The 15,046-nt window shown below is 40.1% G+C and overlaps 1 protein-coding gene across 6 annotated transcripts in view; it reads right to left on the reverse strand.

Moving 5' to 3' along the window:
• birc6 (baculoviral IAP repeat containing 6) overlaps nt 1–15,046 on the reverse strand; it is a 219,442-nt gene that overhangs the window by 174,067 nt on the left and 30,329 nt on the right. For all 6 annotated transcript variants that reach the window (XM_078229564.1, XM_078229569.1, XM_078229567.1 and 3 more), the window contains exons 2-6: nt 9,975–10,156; nt 3,459–3,596; nt 2,573–2,766; nt 1,044–1,155; nt 423–505 (exon numbers count right to left, since the gene is read on the reverse strand). In XM_078229564.1, coding sequence (XP_078085690.1) covers nt 423–505; nt 1,044–1,155; nt 2,573–2,766; nt 3,459–3,596; nt 9,975–10,156 — 709 coding nt within the window. The remainder of the gene's footprint in view (nt 1–422; nt 506–1,043; nt 1,156–2,572; nt 2,767–3,458; nt 3,597–9,974; nt 10,157–15,046) is intronic.

Below are 15,046 nucleotides of genomic sequence, written 5' to 3' on the forward strand. Positions count from 1 at the left end.
TGAGGTTAATAACTGAAATTCTGCAGCAATGTGCAGTGTTAATGTAGATTTGAAATATAAATCTATTTCCTTTTTTTTAAAATGCAAGATAAAATTACAGTCATGACAGAGAGCACATATTTTTCTTTTAGAAAGGGGCAAACCATAATAACAAAAAATGTTTCATAAAATACCTGGAGCTACCTACAAGTTTGGTCATTGATAACTTAATGCCATTATGTGGTTGTAAAATTAATAGCACAGAACAAATTGAAATCAGTTCCTGGTTTCTGCCTATCTCTCTTCCTCAATATATTGTGTAGTTCCATCACAAGGGCATCAACTCCAATCTTACTGAATAGAAAGAACTCTCTATTAATTCTGTAGTGAGTCAGCCATCTTGAATTTATCCACTCAGTATGTACATGACATAGCTTACTTACCAAGGTTCATCTGTGGGCTCCCAGCACACCAAGCAAACACTACATGTAAAACACATGGCCCGGTCATCCCCAGAGGAGGCTGGCTGATTAAAAGAAACAAAACAAGGGTTTGGTCAGCTTATTTGATAATGTTTGCTTCAGTTTCCAAAAGCTTGAGACAAAATTAAAGAATGCTTTACAAGTTCACTGAATAGTAATTAAGAGCAAGAACCCCAATCAATTTATTTCCCTTCCATTAGTGAAAAGACACAGAATGTAACTATAGCAGCTGATACGAAACTTAACCACTTAACTCGGCACAAACCAGAGATGAATCAATGGCAAAGTCAACTTTTATTCACGATCCAAAGTTGAAACACAATGAATGTTTCTTATTTAGGCTTCTCCTTCACCTAAACTCGCCAGTCACCTCTCATGAAATGAAATTAAACAATACACCAGAAAGGCTGACAACAAAGTTAACTGTTTTCTATATCATATTCTGCTTGTCCCAAATCCCAGAGTGCTTATATTTATATAATTGTAATAATTCTGTTCATTATAATTCAAAATATATTAAAAGCAACGAACAAAGACTAGAGATAACTTTACAATATTAGGAATGGCTAATTGAGAACTTACTTGGTGATAAAATCCTGCTTGGGCCATCGGATCAGGCTGAGCCCATCTGTAGCCTACATGTGGCCAGGAGGTGAAGGTTTCTCGTCGATTTGCCTCACTATACATTAGTGACCTAAAGAAAGAGCTGGAATTGTTTATACTGCAAAGTTTAACGGTAACATGCACTTTGCTTAACTATTGCTTCACTGTCTATGATGGACACAAACCTTTGTTACATGTTGGGTGGGGTTGAGGGCACGGGGAAGGAAAGGAGTGCAACACTTGTAGTGCACAAGGCCACACCCAGATAGTAGCATTCACATTCTGGTTTATTCTATCTCCTAACCGCAAGATGCCCAATCAGAATGGACACCTGTAGGATTCCTCAGGGAGACAGATATGTTCTTACAATTTCAGTTTCATTTGAAGGAGGAAGATTTAAAAAAGAGAAACTGATGGATTGGGGAGAATGGAAGAGAGAGATCAAGAGGAGAGGGAACTAATTTACCTTGAGAGTACTTTCTCCCACAATGATTATCTCTTTTACTCAAGTTTCTATGTGTGTGTTGCTACAGTGCTCCGGATCATTCCACAGAAATTATTTTCACCGTTCGATTGAGTGAACATACTGAGCAGATCTAGTTTTAAATAGGCAGTAATAAATAATGGAACAAAGGCACAATTTTTTTGGACTTGTTTATAACCCCATGGTGATTATGATTGCACCAACTACCATTCTGGGCATGGTAAAAAGGACAAAACAACCAGAGCAGGAAAGGGGCTGAACACGAAAGCCAAACTTCTTTCAGCTTCCAAAGCCAGCAAGCAAAATTAGTTGATACGTAAACACTATTTGCAACACAAATTCTTGCCAAGCACTAGTGACTACACAAATAATATAAAAGCCTATGCATAATGGGCACTTTATAAATAGCAAATAATCTTCAACAATTGGGTCTGAACAGATCATTTCACCTCTGCCCTTTGGTGACCAAGATAAAAGATTGAGTCAATCGAGTATTTAATCCACATTTAAAAAGCAAGTCCTGATGAGATTACTAAGGATACGTACGCTCTTAGGGGTTCTATACATTTAATGTGCAGGTGGTGAATTAACCCACTGTGCTTCCACTATGTTGATATATAAATCCAAATTTCCATTCTATCCAGCATTTTTCCCAGTGTCATCATAGAAACATAGAAAATTCGTCCCTTCAAGCCATGACATTAAAGAACTCCAAAGTTGATCGTCAATTGTGTTTTTTCTTAAAAATCAGAAGCCAATCCCAAATCTAGTCGCACTGCTTTGATGAGGAAAGGAGTGCAACAATAAAGCAATGGCTTCAATAATCAATCTACCAAAGGACAATGTGACAAAATGACAACACTACTAACAATGCTTCATTAAAAGTACATTAGCTGATCATGTCTCAACCCTAACCCTCCTTTAAGAGTCACCACACAGAGACGAGTTATTTCAGAGCAAAGCATGAACTCCAATTGTTCCATAGTTGGCTAACTGGCAAATTTAACATTGTACTCTCACATACCTGTCCACTGAGCGGCCAGGGCCCACACCAAGTTCAGGTCGAGCACTTGGCAAGAGGTAGGATAGCCTATCCATTACAGATGAGGCTACGGACAGGGCAGAAATATTATGATTGGTCTTTTTCAACTCATTTACAATGGCATTAGCAACTGACTTCAGAATATGATGAGGAAGATGAAACGTGACTGTTGCCCACTGCAAAAATAAAGAGATGTATTACTGCAAACCCGGGGAAATAAAAAGATTAATAACACATGGCAGAGTATCTCACAAAAACCCAGATTCACTGAAGTCTACATAGAGTCTATTCTTTACCACAGTCACTGATCTTGCCCAGGTTGCTTTTCAAGAGATCAGGGATTGGGTGGAGAGAGGATGAATGGTCATAGGCTAGCTACTTTCACAAAGGAAAATTAGTTAGGCAGTGCCAATTTTGGGTTTGACTGAAATCGCTGTGGGAGGGAGGAATGCAGCAGTTTAAACGTCCCAACATTACAACGTCATCATGTCAAATGTGGATCGACAATAAATGCAGTCTTGCCAGATCGCACACATTTCAAGGAAAATAGGAGTAGTAATGGCTACAGTGCCCGAATAGCATTGCTGGTCCCCCCCCAGTCTTGGTGCTGGAGCTGCAATAGGAGAGTGTTATTGTTGTTATAGAGCAGTGGTTTTTTAAAACATTTTATATCTTGACAACATTGCTCGGGACACATAATTTCCTGCACCAAAGACCTTCAGCTTTAGTGGCTAGACTGTCCTCACAACATGTCAGCAAGTTCTCACAACTGGCTGAAGGAACTGCTCAGGAGATTTCTCCATCTACGGATCAAAGTATTTGGGTACAATGTCATCCTTCAGAGAAATTTACTACTGTTTTGACTAACCTTTGCAACTTTGTGATTTGCTGCTGTCTCATGTGAAGTATTTTGCAGCCCATCTTTCAACTGAGAGATAAATTGATCGTACCCTTCTATATATGATACCTCCACTTTCTCCATACAAGCAGACAGCAATTGCTGGGCCTGTCAATGAAAAAGACACAGTGCACACATAAACAAGCGAGCACAAGTTTCAACTAGAATCAGCTTTAGTTTTGCTAAAAAAAAACTTATGTAGATCACAAGAAAAATACTGAATTTCTTACTAAACTAAACAACCATTAAAAAATACCCATACACAGTACAGATATACCAATGACATGCCATGCAACAATAATCCTAAAGGCAGCAGTCTACAAATTGTTCATTACAATGTCAACTTCAAACAGAATGTTCCTTTATTTAAAAAAAACTCCATGTAATTTCTTGCTAGAGCATTAACACATTCCCTGCTTTAGTTTGTATATTTATATAGCACCTTTAATATAACAAAAAGCATCCTAAAGCATCCCACACAAACAATATAAATAAAATGGCACCAAGTCATACAAGAAAATATTAAGTCAGACCAAAAATCTTGATCAAAGGTAGGTTTTAATGAGCTCCTTAAAAGGGGGAAAGCAAAACAGGGAAGTGGAGAGGTGAGGAGAGTAAATTCCAGAGCTTAGAGGCTTAGCAACTGAAGGCACAGCCACCAATAACAAGGTGAATCAAAATCAGGAAATGCTCTAAAGGCCAAAATTAAATGCGCACAGATATCTGAGGTTTATAGAACTAGAGGACATGAGGGGGTGAAGAGTTATTTGGGACTTAAAATGTTAACTTTGTTTCTCTCTCCACAGATGCTGTCAGAGTTTTTCTAGCATTTCCCCAGCATGCACGGTATTCTATTTAAGGCTTAATCAAGTTTTTAAAAGTTTTTTTATTAAAAGTGTCACAAGCAGGCTTACATTAGCACTACAATGAATTTACTGTGAAAATCCCCGTAGTCGTCACACTCCGTCACATGTTCGGGTACACTGAGGGAGAATTTAGCGTGACCAATGCACCCAACGAGCACATCTTTCAGACTGTCAGAGGAAATGAAGCACCGGGGAGAAAACCCACGCAGACACGGGGGAAATGTGCAGATGCCGCACAGACAGTGACCCAAGCCGGGAATTGAACCCGGGTCCCTGGTTCTGTGGCGCAGCAGTGCTAACCACTGTGCCACCGTAATCTTCGACTGTTGTCAGGGAGAAGAGAGGGATCGAGTCAATAGGTAGAGAATGGAGTTTGAAGGGGTGCCAGAAACAAAAGCTTTAGTTTTCTCGATACTTAGCTGGAAGAAATTTTAGCTTGGACGCGTCAGATAAGCAGTCCAAAAAGTTAGCGACACCAGAGGATCAAGAGACCCAGTGGTGAGGTAGAGCTCAGAGATACAAGTGTGAAAACAATGCTGGATTTCAGATAATGTTGCAGAAGAGGAGTATGGAGATGAGAAATAGGAGGGAGGAAAGGATAGATACTTGTGGGACACCAGAAGTAACCATGTGAAAAGGGAAGCCATTGCAAGAGATACCTGTGGATATTACGACAAGAACTGTTTTGGTACTGTGCTGTGGGAAACGTGACTGGAGGGATTGAAACAAAGTTCAGAAATGACAGGCACAGGTGTGGATTGGCAACATATTCAGGGACTTGAGAGGAAAAGGAGGTTGGAGATAGGACAGTAGTTTGCAAAGATAGTGGAGTGAAGTACTGTTTCTCTTTTGAAGAGAGAGAGGTGATGATGGTAGATTTAGAAGCACACAACATCTGAAGAGAGAGAACCCTGAACAATATTGGCTAACATGGGCATCAGCAGTTAAATGGGAATAGGGTCCAAGGGGCAGATTGAAGAACTCCGAGTAGGAGGAGAAGATTGGAGAGAAACTAGAGAAAGGCAAGAGTTTACAGTTAGGAGGGGGGGGGGGGGGGGATATTCTTAGAGGAAGTTTGGTCAAGTGGGCTAGTGAAAGGAAGGGACACAATAAGAGTAACTGCTCTGATGGTTTCAATATTAGAGACAAAGAAAGAAGCTGATAAATTCCTCACACTGTGTTTTGGAGGCAAAGTGGAGGGGATATGGGACTAGGCTTTAAGTAGAAAAAAGAAGCCAGGTTTTATCTTTGCATTTCAGGATGATCCTGGAATAGCGAGTTTTGGCAAAGTAGAGCAGCCATCATACTGCTTTGCATGATCTAGTTCGATCTGGTTTTGAATAGCCAAATCTGTTGTCTGCCACCTCCTTTCAAGATTGCATCTCTTAGACTTAAGGGAGCGGAGATGAGGGTCATACAAAGGGAACAGACATAGTAAGGAATAGATAGATTTTTTAAAACCCTTGGGTAACAAAAATCCCAGGAAAGACGATTAAAACTAATAAAATGGGGGGGAAAAAATCTGAGTTTTAGCAGACAAGAGCAATCACAATACTGCTTTATGTGGTCTAACTAGATCTGGCAGTGGACAACTAAATCTGCCATATTGATTGGCAGTGATGCTGAAAGAGTTCACAAACTTTATGATCCAACTCTCTTAATGGAAAACAACATACAGCTAATGAAGAAAAACAAAATGAAACTAAAAGATTTGTAAAAAAGCATATACACATATACCATTTCCTTTCCTCATCCACACTATTACCCCAAACGTGCCCCTTGAACAGTTTTATGCCTTCATTCTAGTAATTATAGTTCAAACCATCAACAAGCAAGATAAAAGTATTCTGGCTTTACAGGTATATAATTTAATTCTAACCAGCTGGAAGTATTACCAGCCTGAAATTCTTCTTAAAGCAAAATATTAAAACTTAAAAACTGCCTCAGTAAAATCTGGATCAGTGGAACTGCCCAACTAAAACTCAAAATGGACCAATTTACTGCTGTGCAAGACAAAATTGTTTTACTTGTCAAAACAACCTAACAACGAAATAAATAGTATTGCTTCAAAGTTAGACAAATGTAACAATTTGCTCTCAGATGGGTACAATATTTGTGGGCAATCTTTTATGCTGTAAACTGCAGTGTATTAAATTTAATTGAACCTGCATGAAAAGAACATTAATTTGTTCACAGACCCATTATTCATTCAGCTGAAAGCATTTGCAGATTTCGCCCATACCTTGCCTAGCGTGATTTTAATATTTTCAAATTATTCAGGTCACTTCCATGCGCATAACCTCACCCTCATCACCACACCAACCCCATTAAATATGCTGCATGACTCCTCATATTGTAAGGAAATTCACTGTTGTTAGCACTTGGTTAGCAAAATACATTCCTGAACAGTTGAGAGATGGCAGAAATAGAAATAACAGCTTCCTTGACCTCAGGAGAGCCCAAAGCACTTCATAGTCAGTGATGTGCTTTTAAATAATAATCACTGTTCTAACATAGGGAAATGTAGCAGTTAATTTGTGCACAGCCAGATCCCACAAGCAAGAGATCTTGGTGACATTAGTTGAAGGATAAATGTTGGCCAGACGACTAAGAGAATGCCTCTGTTCTTCTTTAACAGTGGATGCTTTATGTCTGTCAAGATGACACCCCTAACATTACAGCATTTCCTCTGCACTACATTGAAACTTGAAAAAGAGTTAGAGATATGAAGAAAAAAAAGCATTTGACAGAGGTTATAAAAGGAACTGGTGCAATAATTGGTATTTTGTAATAGCATTTGGAGTGATGAAAGTCCATTGATGTCCTCAGCTGATAATATTTGTTAGTGGAGGACGATTAGATTTTTGGATTGTGTGATAATTCAGATTTTAATTTGGATCATGAGGTAATTCAGACTTTAATAAGAAAGGTGGTAATGCATTATTTGTAGTTTAACATTTTAAAAACAATTCTTGAAATTTGAATGTAAAGATTAAAATATCAAAGATCAATATTATCGTATAAAGGCAAATTACCGCAGATGCTGGAATCTGAAACCAAAAGAGAAAATGCTGGAAAATCTCAGCAGGTCTGGCAGCATCTGTAAGGAGAGAAAAGAGCTGATGTTTCAGGTCCAGATGACCCTTTGTCAAAGCTCAAAGGGTCCTCTGGACTCAAAACATCAGCTCTTTTCTCTCCTTACAGATGCTGCCAGACAAAGAACAAAGAACAAAGAAAATTACAGCACAGGAACAGGCCCTTTGGCCCTCCAAACCTGCACCGACCATGCTGCCCGACTTAACTAAAACCCCCTACGCTTCCGGGGATCATATCCCTCTATTCCCATCTCATTCATGTACTTGTCAAGACGCCCCTTAAAAGTCACCGTATCCACTTCCACTACCTTCCCCGGCAACAAGTTCCAGGCACCCACCACTCTGTAAAAAATCTGCCTTGTACATCTCTTTTAAACCCTGCTCTTCGCACCTTAAACCTATGCCCCCTAGTAATTGACTCTTCCACCTTGGGAAAAAGCTTCCGACTATCCACTCTGTCAATGCCCCTCATAATCTTGTAGACTTCTATCAGGTCGCCCCTCAACCTCCATCGTTCCAGTGAGAACAAACCAAGTTTCTCCAACCTCTCCTCATAGCTAATGCCCTCCATACCAGGCAACATCCTGGTAAATCTTTTCTGTACCCTCTCCAAAGCCTCCACATCCTTCTGGTAGTGTGGCGACCAGAATTGAACACTATATTCCAAGACCCGCTGAGATTTTCCAGCATTTTCTCTTTTGGTATCAATATTATTGCGCATGATAAATAAGAAATCTGCAATTGAATAATCAACCATGGTTTATCATTCGCATTCAGATTTAATGAGACTATGCCACAATGCTAAACCCACTGGAGAGCATCATGCATCAAGTGACTGGCATGACACATACTGGCAGGAAAAAATTACACATTGAACACAAGAACAAGATTGAGATTGCATGGCTTTGTCCCCTTGGAGTTAGACACATGAACAAAACATTTGTGCTTCACCCTTGTGCTCAAGGACATCACAAGAATCCTTACAGAATGACTGGCTTGCAGTCATTCCCAAGTATCCAGGTCTTTTTGGATATTCTAAAATAAGCCATTAACACCCATGGTGAAGTGGAAAGTGACAGAAACGAGAAGCTTGCATAGTAATAGGTCAATTGCCAATTTTATTAAGAATCTGTCATAAGAATTGATGGAATACTGAAAAGTTAATGACAATGACATTGGGATAAAGTCATTCACTTTTGCAGTTAGTCTTCAATGTTAAATTGTGCGAGTATTAAGATCAATAGCCAAAGTTTTTAAGAAAGGTTTATGTTTATATAATTGAGGTAATTTTGAGAATGAAAATTCCACTGCATGTCTATAGTTAAAATGGTAACAGTTCCAGAAATGCCACTTGGAAAATTGAGTAATTTTTCTTTCATTTCTAAATTCACAACGAAAGAAAAGAAATTTCACAGCAGGAAGAGCTGCAATGTGTTTTTTTTTAAAACGGCTGGTAGATTTTTCTCCTGGTATTTGAACGAGGATACTTTATATTTGCGATTCCTCATCAATCGAGAAAGCTGCTTATAAATCACTAAAGGAAAGGTTCCTTTCAGCTCATAATGGCAAAATGTGTTGACGGGGAATGTTGAGAAATGCTCCCACAGTTCTGGGCAGGGGAGAATGAAAATACACAACATCTTTTTGCAATCACATTTTTGAATGTAGTACACTGATTAAGCTTGTAGAAATTAAAACTTTGGGTTACTCAACTTTCACAATCCTCTATATGGCTGAAGGTGTGTCTTAATTTAACTATTTCCATCTCACCAACATAGCCTTATCAATACCCACAAAGAGGTAAACGGACCATTCCTAATTCAATCATTTATAGTTTCTAAGAAGCAAATCAACATAATATAGCCAGGTCCCTACACTGATACACAGAGCATTCTGATGCCCACTACACCACCTGGTCATTTAGGATTTTTAGATGTTACACGGTAGTCTTAATGATAATTTTCCCAAGATTTCAAACATGCCATTAACTGTTTAACTTTTGTGTGCTTTCACCACCGCGGGGATAAGGTGGGATTGTTGTCAGTGCAGGCTCGATGGGCCAAATGGCCTCCTTCTGGGTTGTAGGGGTTCTATGATCAAGTTCAAGTTATGGCTAGATAGGATGTCACTGCAGGTTGATCTGTCCCACTAAAGGGAAGGAAAATCCAATGCTGCTGGGAGAAGGCCCACAGTCCACTCTGTGGAATTGGTTGACCTTTGCATCAGGTCATCAGTGCTAATTTGCAGCAGCAAGGTCAGGGCTAGAGTGAGAAGATATACTGCCTAAGCGTGGCTGATTAACTAACTCACATGCAAACATTAATATTCACCAGCCTCCGAATTACAGGCAATTTACCCTCCTTCTCATACACCAGACACAGTCTTTGCTTAGGTCGGTAGAATCTTTACAATGCAGAAACTAATCATCGAAATTTCAGGAAAGGAAAAATAGGAGGGGGAAAAAAAACATCCTTAACATGACTTCAGAAAATTAGATCCCATCCAGGCACAAGAAATGTTCTTACCTCTGTAACTGGTAATTCAAGTTGAACCATATCATCCTGCTTTGAAACAGGGGTCTGCAGTGCTGTATCAAGCAACAAGATGCCATTCAAGTCTTTTCTACATCCAACCGCATAGTCATCCACAAAGACAACTTTATCGACTGCTGGAAAATACTGACACCTCACCTGGCCTCCTGGCTTGGCTGAAAAAGACAACAAAATTGAATAAATAAACAAGAAGTGTCATTTTCACAAGAAATGGAACAGTGAAATTTCAATCCATAATTGCTGCTGAGTAGCTGTTGCAGACAAATGCTCAGATCATTCTAATAGGTGAAAACACAGGAAAAGGCCACTCAATCTACGTATAACTGCTTAACCAACCCACTGCCATCCTCCATTTGAGCAAATCTTCTCAACAGACAGTTCAGACATTAAACATCCATCCTGTTGGCACAAATCTAAGACTACACTGTCCCATCTGATGAAACTGGAGTTTGAACAACAGCATTATTCACATTAGAAGATCAGTTTTGCAACTGATGAACAGTTTTGGACCTGATGAAGTATATCCCAGGACGTTGTGGGAGGCTAGGGAGGAAATTGTGGGTCCCCTAGCCGAGATATTTGAATCATCGATAGTCACGGGTGAGGTGTCTGAAGATTGGAGAGTGGCAAATGTTGTGCCTTTGTTTAAAAAGGGCTGCAGGGAAAAGCCTGGGAACTACAGGCCAGTGAGCCTCACATCTGTGGTGGGTAAATTGTTGGAAGGTATTTTGAGAGACAGGACCTACAGGCATTTAGAGATGCAAGGACTGATTAGGGACAGTGAGCATGGCTTTGTGAGTAGAAAATCATGTCTCACAAATTTAATTGAGTTCTTTGAAGGGGTAACCAAGAAGGTAGATGAGGGCAGAGCAGTTGATGTTGTCTACATGCAAGGCCTCACATGGTAGGTTGTTGCACAAAGTTAAATCTCACGGGATCCAGGGTGAGGTATCTAAATGGATACAAAATTGGCTTCTTGACAGAAGCCAGAGGGTGGTTGTAGAGAGTTGTTTTTCAAACTGGAGGCCTGTGACCAGCGGTGTGCCTCAGGGATCAGTGCTGGGCCCACTGTTATTTGTCATTTATATTAATGATTTGGATGAGAATATAGGGGGCATGGTTAGTAAGTTTGCAGATGACACCAAGATTGGTGGCAAAGTGGACAGTGAAGAAAGTTATCTCCAATTGCAACGGGATCTTGATCAATTGGGCCAGTGGGCTGATGAATGGCAGATGGAGTTTAATTTAGACAAATGCGAGGTGATGCATTTTGGTAGATTGAACCAGGGCAGGACTTACTCAGTTAATGGTCGGGCATTGGGGAGAGTTACAGAACAAAGATCTAGGGGTACATGTTCATAGCTCCTTGAAAGTGGAGTCACAGGTGGACAGAGTGGCGAAGAAGGCATTCGGCATGCTTGGTTTCATCGGTCAGAACATTGAATACAGGAGTTGGGACGTCTTGTTGAAGTTGTACAAGACATTGGTAAGGCCATACTTGGAATACTGTGTGCAATTCTGGTCACCTATTATAGAAAGGATATTATTAAACTAGAAAGAGTGCAGAAAAGATTTACTAGGATGCTACCGGGACTTGATGGATTGAGTTATAAGGAGAGGCTGAATAGACTGGGACCTTTTTCTCTGGAGTGTAGGAGGCTGAGGGGTGACCTTATAGAGGTCTATAAAATAATGAGGGGCATAGACAAGGTAGATAGTCAATATCTTTTCCCAAAGGTAGGGGAGTCTAAAACTAGAGGGCATAGGTTTAAGGTGAGAGGGGGGAGATACAAAAGTGTCCAGAGAGGCAATTTTTCCACACAGAGGGTGGCGAGTGTCTGGAACAAGCTGCCAGAGGTAGTAATAGAGGCGGGTACAATTTTATCTTTTAAAAAACATTTAGATAGTTACATGGGTATAGAGGGATATGGGCCAAATGCGGACAATTGGGATTAGCTGAGAATAACAACCACCTTGTATGAAGAAAAACTGGAAGCATTTTCAGTCAGAATGCTGAAGAAATGCCGAGGTTGACAAGAATTACCAATAAGAGGATCCCGTTATTGCCACAAATCTGCTACAAGGCAGAGTATGAGAGAAATGATTTACTCTGGAAGTCAAATGTTGGAGTTTTCGCTGTCTGAAAAGGTTTGTGGTTTAGGTAGAGGGGGAGATGACAGTGATTTTGGGAAGGCCACATTTATCGCTGATGATATCCCCACAACAGCTGCAGGTTCAGAATTCCAGGATTTTAATCAGCAATTGTCCAAGAATAGCAAGATGGCAGTGGAGGGGAAGTTGAAGTTGATGCTCCTGTTTTCTTACTGCACTGGTTCTTCTTGAAGAGTTTACAGGACTGAGATTCAAAGTACTGCATCATGTAAATAGGGCATACCCCAGCCACTACCAATAGTGAAGAGGTGGCTATTGGGTCTAGCAGGGTAGGTCACAGTGGTATAGCAGGAGATGTCCAGTCGAATGATGCATATCCCAACATAGTCCTGACCAGCATCATGGATGCAAAATTGGCTTTGAGGGGTCAAGATGTGAATCACCCTTTAAATATTTCCCATTCTCTCCCCTGCTTTTCCAGCCACTGTCAATATGCCTGATCTAGCTCAGCTTCTATTCAGTGGTGGTCCCCAGGATTTTGCTGGGACTTGGTAATTGTCTGCCTCAGGAGGAGACAGGTGATCCTTTATACATACATAAATGTATATAGCATGATAAATTACAGGTATTGTCCAAGTCCCATATAGGCTGTTCATTATCACAGGAGATGTAACAGGCACCAAAAATAAATCAGTCTGACTTCTGTCCTGATTAGGGAGAAGTGTTATTGGGGAAACAGCTAGACTTGATTGTCAAGGTTCTGCAAGCTGCAATGACTGGTCTTCAATAAATATTTATCGCTTTAGGTATGACGCCTGTTAATGGTTAATCCTTCAAAATCGCACCAACTCTGCTGAGGTTGACACGTGTCTTCTCCAGCAAAACGTTGCCCTGATGTCAAGTAGTTTGCCCACACCCCTCAGCTGGCTTTCACCTTTTGTTCATGCCACAGTGACAAGATTGGAAGCCAAATGTTTCCATTGAGACCAAACAGAGCATTGACGAGTACCGATGGCTCCCTCACCTTGCTGAAAACTGGCTGAGGAAAGAGCAATTGACCAAGTTTGATTTGTCCTGCTTTTCCTAAACAGAGCAGCCAATTTTTCACATTGTTGTGCAGATACCAATTTCAGCATTGATGGAAAAGTTTGCTACGGGAGTTGCTAGGTTTTCTGCACTACAAAAGCGATGTTGTAAAAAATTCAATAGTCTTGTCCATGTCCCATTCGACTAGCCACTTAATAATGTCATATCGAGCAAAGCAAACTGTCTGGATGCTGGCACCCATGATGGTGCAAACTTTGGGAAGAGGCTGAAGAGGATTGTCCACTCAGCACTTTTCTTTGGACACATCGCTCCTTCAGTCTAGTTTCTTTCACTCTGATTTTTGCAGTCCCGGAAAAGCATTGCAAAGCTCACTTAAAAAACACTGCTAAATTCGAAGAACAAACCAAATATTTTTCTTCTCGCCCATAGAGCTTGATCAGATCCCTATTTGTTTCTTTCCAAAAAAATGGGACCTGCTAAACAATACTTTAGAAATATTTTACTAATTAATGCACACTACAAATCCACTCACGAGAATAGGAACAAAATAAAAGCAAAAATATTGAAGAGTCAAACCTCCCTATAAACATAACCAAAGTTAAAACTCCTAACCTCAAATGAAAAACAAATCAAATTAAACAGGTCAAACACAAAAATATGCATGTACTGATACAGAATCCGTCACATGTTTAGATGGTTAATCAGCTGAGCACAAAGCAGACTCAATCTTTGGGCCACTCTATACAAGGTGCATATGCAATCTGTTTTCACTGTTTGGACTAATTTGGATTTTAACTACTCTCCCAAGAAGTCCATTAACTCAATTCTGCACTAATGCATACTTCCACAGAGTTCTTCATTTCAGTTTAATGGACAGCCAAGAACAACGACAAGACAGAGGTTTACCATACCAGATCATACTTCCATATTCACCCCCTATTGGGAAGCCAGAAAGACTAGTAACATGCAACTTGTCAGGGTTGGGTAGCTAGAAAAGAAAATAGATTATGAGGATGCTGGGCTGTAGAAGTACAGCATTCACTGGTTGGGAGGTCAGACCCCATCTGGCAAACTGCATGGAGTTCTGGGTCCCCGAACCTCAGGGAACATATACTAGCCTTGGAAGAGGCTGCCATGTAGATATACCAAAATAGAGGCTACCATGTAGATATACCAAAATACAAAATACTCACTAGGGCAGATGGCATCTCAAGAGGACAGAGGGCATAAAATTATTTGTAATCCATAAGAGTTTAGAAGGATGACAGATGATCTAACTCAAAATCCCCTAAATTATACAAGGGATACAATCATTTCTTTATATCAATTTTAACAATGAAAATGAAGAGTTAGAATGGGTCATGTCGGGGTAAATAGAGGAGCATTATTTGAACTTGCTTGAAATCAGCAGTTCTCTGCCTCAGCAGGCTGTGGATATTGAGCAAATTGAAATTTTTCAACCCAACATCAACAGATGTCTTAGAGTTCATTTTTTCAGGTCGATGACCTTTCATCCAAGATCCTTCTGACAAAAGTTCATAGACCTGAAATGTTAACTCTGCTTTCCACCCCACAGAGCATTGCGGGCATTTTGTTTTTATTTCAAATTTTTTTCATCTGCAGTACTTTGCTTTTTTATCAATAGATGAAATGTTGGTCAAGGGATTATGAAGCAACAGTGGGCAAACTGATCTTTTTCTTCATTCACAGCATGTGGGTGTAAATAAGCCAGCAAGGCCAGCGTGTATTTCCTCTCAATAATTGCCCAAGGTGAGCTGTTGTCCTGAACTGCCACAGTGTATAAAGATTCTCCCAATCGTGCTATTAGGTAGGGAGTTCCAAGATTTGAACCCAACAATAATGAAAAATTGATGTCATATTTCCAA

Source organism: Mustelus asterias, chromosome 15, assembly GCF_964213995.1.
Source record: "Mustelus asterias chromosome 15, sMusAst1.hap1.1, whole genome shotgun sequence".
In the NCBI taxonomy this organism is placed as follows: Eukaryota; Metazoa; Chordata; class Chondrichthyes; order Carcharhiniformes; family Triakidae; genus Mustelus; species Mustelus asterias.